The sequence below is a fragment of the Varanus komodoensis genome, unplaced genomic scaffold (assembly GCF_004798865.1).
Source record: "Varanus komodoensis strain SLA01 unplaced genomic scaffold, ASM479886v1 scaffold4, whole genome shotgun sequence".
Classification (NCBI taxonomy): Eukaryota; Metazoa; Chordata; class Lepidosauria; order Squamata; family Varanidae; genus Varanus; species Varanus komodoensis.
The window spans coordinates 37,109,883-37,116,403 of NW_025335941.1; the positions used below are offsets into that span (position 1 = coordinate 37,109,883).

Below are 6,521 nucleotides of genomic sequence, written 5' to 3' on the forward strand. Positions count from 1 at the left end.
GCACATAGAGATAGAAAGAGTGAGATGAAAGGAGAGAAGGAGAGAGAGAATATACAGCCTTCCCCAAGTTTCATTTTCTTGTTCCTTCTCTCAGTGTGAAAGATCTGTTCGCACAACTCCAGATCTTATTTCAGTTAAGAAGCTGGCGTCGCATCCTTAAGCCTTCCTCTTGTGCCAGATACACATAATTCTCTATAAGCCAGGCCAAGCCAAGCCAAGAGACATATGCAAAGATGAATGCTATTGTTAACAGATGTGAACATTCTTTGTAGCATTCAGTTGGTATGTTCATCTTTAGCCCAGAGTGCCAAGGGCTTCTAGGGGAAAATGCTGCCCTCTTTGCATTTTGTTGATCAGGGATGTGGACATCCGTGCGTAAAGTGGGTGCCCGTACAGCAACCTGGAACATGGCCAGCAGGAGTGCAATACAGAGGGAAGAGGGAAGGTGGGAATGTAGCTCCAGGGAAATGTTTTACAATGGGAGCAACAATGTCATCCTCTGTAGTGCCAACATAATTGACAGACCTTCTTGCCCAGAACAGTAAGGTGACTTTTGACTTTTGGCAGTATTTCCAACACATTACTACAGAGAAAGTCAGACATGAGAAGAAATGACATGCAGGGACTGGATGCTGTCATGCTTGCTTTGTTGCTAGCACTTTAAAGAGTTGTTTGCAGTTCAGTGTAAAAGCTAATTCTTGCGGATTCCTTTAAAAAGCTCAATATGATGTATAAGTTAAATCTGCTCAGAAGTGCTACTGCATTCAGTGAAGCTGACTCCATGTAGCTTGCAATTATGTTCCCCAGATTGAATTATGGAATCATGTAAGTGATTACTTCTTTGCTTGATTTAGATGTCTGTGCTTTCTGAATGTATTTTTCACTGAAGTGGTAATTTTGAGTATACATAGAAAGCAGAAAATTGTGTGTGGGGGGGGCGGGGGAGGAGGAAGCAGAGGCAGGCAGAGATGATCTGATAATGGATTCTCCTTGAAGAGAAAGTTTATCATGAAGATCTCCTGCATATTAAAACTTACCACTGCACCACTGAGGACTAGCATTCTAGAAACAACAGTACAAACCAATCAACAGTACAAACTAATCTCACTTTCTAGGATTCCAGGAGGAAACGAGTGTTCTGTGAGAATGGTGTAATGGCTAAGAGTTCTCGGCTGAGAATCTAGAGATCTGGATTCCACTTAACCATGAAGCTCTCCTGGTGACTTTGGACTAATCACTGACTTTCAACCTAAGCTTCCTCACAGGATTGTTGTTGTGAAGATAAAATGGAGAGGAGTAGAACCTTGTAAGCCACCCTGGTTTTGTTGCAAGAGGAAGGCAGGCAGGATATAAATTGAATAATAATAATTCCTTACAGTAACTGGCCTCTCAGAAGACCCAATGTTCTTCTGAAAGCTCCTGCCCTTCCATGTTCGGATGTGCATCTGAATGTTTTGTACCTTGCCGAAGCTGAGGAAAAGATGGCACATCAGAACCTAAGCCAAGCAAAGCAGCAAGCACCATTCCAGGGCAGCTTCTAGTCACAACTATTGAACAAAATCACTTCCGTGGACATGAATGCGACATTCAGTGCCTGAGGAGTGCCAGTGTGAATGGACAGAGAGGGAACTGACAGCATGGCAAGGGGCAGGGTTGGAAAGCTCTCCTCAGCTTGGTATCCACCATCTGTATGACTGCAGTTTTTCTCACTCTCATCCAGCATGGCTAAGTTGTCAGTGGGGATGCCAAGAGAAATCTGCAACAGACTCCACTGAATCCAGTTTTCTTTGAGTCTGCCCTGTGATTTCCACACTGGTTCATCAGGTTGCATGGCATCCACAGGGATTGTGGACCAATTTCCATATTTTTGCACAAACTTAGTCCACCAAAATATGCATTTTAAAAAAGAAATTAGCAAAAAGGTGCTCATTTTCCATAAAGCATGAAAACATGCATTTGAGGGAGGTATTTGTGCATTTCTGGACAAATGAATTTACAAAAAATTGCATTTATGCAAATTCCAAGCCCATCAATGAGAAGACAGCAGAGCACAAGTTGGCTGAAAATCTGAAAAAATATGCATGGCATGCCTTGCGACCCATTCGTACATCTCTAGTTGTCTCAAGGGTTGCAACAATCCTCCCTGGAATCAGGACCTCTTCTGTTTGTTGGCCACCTTCCCATGCTCAGCCCTCACTTAGGAAGGAAGCTGAACTGAGAGGAAGTCCACGGACACTCACAAAACTCCAGTTGTGCAACCAGCAACTTTGTCCTGTAGCACATGGAGCACAACCAAGGCTGCAGGTCGTGTGCTTAGAAGACATTTGAACAGGCTCACTCCCTAGCCTACACCTATGCAAACACCCAGTGAGCCCACCAGGAAGTCAGATGCATAGCCATGGGAAAGGGGGCCAGACCCCAGGAAGCTGAGACTAGGGAACCCAATGGATTCCCACCCCCAAAATGGATTCCTCACTCACTGCCCACTTCAACTGTTTCACGGCAAATATGGTTTCTTTCAGCCCCACATGTGCTCTTCTGACCCTGGGCTTAAATGGCATTTCTGGATGTTCTTAAAGTATTGCATGGGGATCCACAACATACTTAAAGAATGTATAATTTATTGATACAATATTATTAGATGGTTGGTGAGATTTGTATAATATTTACATACGGTAAATCCTATTTATGTGGCCTATTTGAGAAATAATTGCCATCACTTAAATAAAATACAGTGCATCTCACCATAGCGGAGACCAGAGTGCGACAAGGGAACTTGCGTCCCTGCTGAATCTACCACTGCTGGGCTACTTCCTGCCCTGCCCTGCCCTGCCCTCCCTTCACAGGGCTCTTCACCTTTAAACCAGGCGTGGACCCAACAGTCCTTCAGCTAGAGAATTGCTATTTGTACAATGTGACACCTGACCACGCTTTTCCTTCTGTGACTAGGACAGAAGGAGATGGGGTCACTCAGCAAGTCAAAGACAAGAGAATCCATCCTTCTATATTTTCATGTAGGCAAATATATGCTCTCGAATTCATAATCAAAGAAAGAAGTTGCTATATTAAAGCTGAATGGCTAGCTGATTTGTTTATGCATGCACTCTGCCTAAAAAATAAGTGGAGTACAGAGAGTACACATATCAGCATGTTCTACATTCATAATAATGTAGTTTTCCTGCCTTTTGTTCCCAGCTAAATGGACATCAGATTATAGCCTATCTATTTAGGAACAAGCATCCTTCAGAAAACTCATCTTGCACCAGTGGTAAATATCTCAAACCACTGAAATATTCGTTGGAGATCAACAAAAGTTTCCTAGGAGAATAAAAAGAGATGAAGTAAACCTACAAGAAGCTCAAATACACTCCTTTTCCACTCCTGCCCTAATCCTTTCCTATGATGAAAGAATATTTTTAAGTTTTCCTGGTGCTTCAAAATTCCTGGTGCAAAATTCTGCTTGGCTAATTCCAATACTGGGACAAAAGAAATGAGCATAAACCTGATAAGCAGCACTTTTCTTTTTGTGAAAAAGCAAAACACACGATGGCTTGTCTCTAAACAAACCATTTTTGTCTCTAGTGACAAAAAATATGAAACCCCACAAACTACTGAGACCGTGGGATGTATTCAATATTCTACTCTTAAAAGTTCCGTGGAAATGAATGGAATTTAAGTGAGGCAAAAACTGGATACAATCCAGTTAATGTCTGCCTCGTTAATGAGGGAATCTATTGGTAGTATCATTGCTGCAGTCCACCAGACGGTTGCTCGTGGTTTCCCCCATAAACAGGCACTTACGTGTATGCATGGCTATTATTACCCATTGCATCAGCCCGAAGGTGCATAAGCTTGGGGTTGCCAATGCCAGCTCCTAAAGAGATTTTAAACTTGGTGTCCTACCATTCTAGTCCAGCTCTGTTGATCTCTTCCCACCAACACTCTGTTGGTTCTCCCAGGGTCTGTGGGGTGGGCATGCAGGCATAGTTCCACAGTCTGTCAGATCCTTCTTTTTTGCTGAAAGTGCTCCTCACTGCCACTATCACTTCCCCAGGAGGGCACTGGAAGTTGAAACCCTGCCGGTACACATTGACCCAGGCATCGTCACCCCTGTATTCGCCATAGGGGTTGTAGTAGTCCTCATACTGGCCCCAAGCCACTGTAAGCAGTGGCAGAAACATGCAGAGAAGAACAAGGTCCATGCTGCTTGTGTGTCTGGCCGTAAAATGCCCCACTGGGTTGTTGTGCTGGCTGTTTTATATCACGTCTAGCATTTGGATTCCAGATGTGGAACATCTAACTCCAAAGGCAGTGTGTCACTGTTTTAGCAACTCTCCTCCGTACTTGAGCAGACACATTCAATTAGTTTTAAGGTGGAATTTTACAAGCATGCTAATCCTTTACATGGTCAGAACAGGGATTTCCTAGGACTGTAAACTATTTATAATCCCATGTGCTCCTATATAAAAGAATGGCATAATATACATCACAGATGTGTGCACAGTAGCTAAAGCTAGGGAGGAAATAAACCATTTCATTTTTAAAGCAATTCTGCTGCAGGCAATTCTAATTTTGTGAAATTCCAGGAATGGCACAGAAATAAACGATTTTCCATCCATATCCTTCACTTAAACAAACGACATTCCTTTACCCATCTTATGAAAAATAAAATCTCAAGTTGATTAAAGCATGCAGGTCTTGAGATCCTATCTGCTGCTAGGTCATCCACATGCCACCCGCTCAAAAACCACCTGACTGAGCTGGGGGTGGGGGACTAAATCCATCTACCCCCATTTAACACTGGATAATCGTATTTGCTAGTTTGAGGGGGACTGTCCTACATAGCAGTGTTTGCATACATGTTGCCTACAGTGGCAAGGTGTCCTATTTTACAGAGGGTAGTCCTCTATTGGAATACCTGTCAGAGGACAGTCCTGTATTCCAAGGTATCTTCTGTCTGGTCTGGTTAAAAGCTGAAAAATCTTACAAAGAGTTAGAACAAGCATCACTCAGCCTTTTTGCATGTACGCTGGCATTCACATGCACCAAAAAGATGACACCATCTTGCATATGGAAATGTATATACATAGGTACAAATGTAAAAATAATAATCATAATGAATACAGAGATACAATGCATCTCAGTTTTTGCTATGCAGATGCTGAGTGTTGATGGGCAACTTCAAAGTCCTCTCTTGAAATTGCCCATCAGATAAATAACATCTATGAATAGAGGGCTGTCCTCTGCTAGCTCTTCAAAATAAAGGCCAGACCCCTGTCAGTTATTTGAAAGAGAGGACTATTTTTTGTAAGAGTGAACACTTGGCCACCCTTCAATTTGCCCTATAGATACTTCCAGTCATGTGGTCAGTTCCAGGCCAGTGACAAATACCAAAAGCACTGGTAACTCTCCTTTCTTCTATGCAACTTCTGCTATACATCATGCAGGGTCACGTCTGACCTGTGAATTGCCAGTGCCCCAAGGTATGCGTCTTCTTTGATCAAGGGATGCAAGAGGAGGCTCAGGGAATGGCGGTACCACTATGGGCAGGGAGAGAAAATTCCATAGTAGATTTAAATGGCTTGAGAGACGTGGCTTGAAGTTTCTCTCAAGCCTTGCCTTTCTTTATAGCACTGCAGCTGTTTTGTGCAGTGAAGGATTCTGGCCCTGCCTGCTCTAAATTCAGATTTTATGGCAAACAGAAGGCCATGGATGGTGATGATAACACATACCCCTCTACCCCACCCAAAAAAAACCCCTTGTTGAATTATGTGTCTATGAATGCAATCGCTTGCAGACCAATTTATGATCAGCATGTTTGTACAAGAAAAACAGAATCACACCTAAGGTTGCTCTCACACTCTTATATTTTCAAGAGCTTCCAAAATCCTTTTGCACATGATCCTTGTCAAAACATACCTATCTTCTGCAGCCTCCAACTTAAAGTCTCCCCTCACCATACCACTCACTGCCATCTGTCTTCTCTATAGTCAGTTGAGTCAGTCTGCTAATATTATTTTTCTGTCCCATTATATTGTGCAGACTGTGTCGCACGTGTCTCTTAAGTATCTGTGTTGTCTGCCTCTTTGCACATCAGCCTCACACTCTTACTGGTTACCTTTTAAGGCACTGCTTCAACTCATACTTCTTCCCACATTTCTAACTGTATCACATCTTTCTTCTCTCGTTATCCCCTTCCTTGGTCCCTTTATTTTACAGAGCCAAGGCGTCCCCAAGAAATTTTGCCGCCTAAGCCAGAGCGGCCAATGGTACTGCATCCCACTTGGCTCAAAGTCAAGATGTGTCATACTCATAGTGGGTCAAGACATTCTGATACGAGTTCCGCTTCCCATCCCTGGCAGATAAATAATATTAATGAAATAACCATTCCATTCCACTAGTGCACGAAAGCAGCTGTCTGCTGCAATGCCTCACTCCAGCAAAAGTAGAGCCGGCCCTGCTCTCCTTCCCCACCCGTGCCTTTCTCTCAAGCTGTTTCCCGTCTTTGGGGAAAATTCCCC

The 6,521-nt window shown here is 43.2% G+C and overlaps 1 protein-coding gene across 1 annotated transcript in view; it reads right to left on the bottom strand.

The window, feature by feature from the left end:
- The window catches only part of DPT (dermatopontin), an 18,940-nt gene extending 14,668 nt beyond the window's left edge, over positions 1 to 4,272 (bottom strand). The window contains exon 1 of the mRNA XM_044442436.1: positions 3,904 to 4,272. Within this exon, the coding sequence (XP_044298371.1) occupies positions 3,904 to 4,202 (299 nt within the window). The 5' untranslated portion in view covers positions 4,203 to 4,272. The remainder of the gene's footprint in view (positions 1 to 3,903) is intronic.
- Positions 4,273 to 6,521: the final 2,249 nt, after the last annotated feature.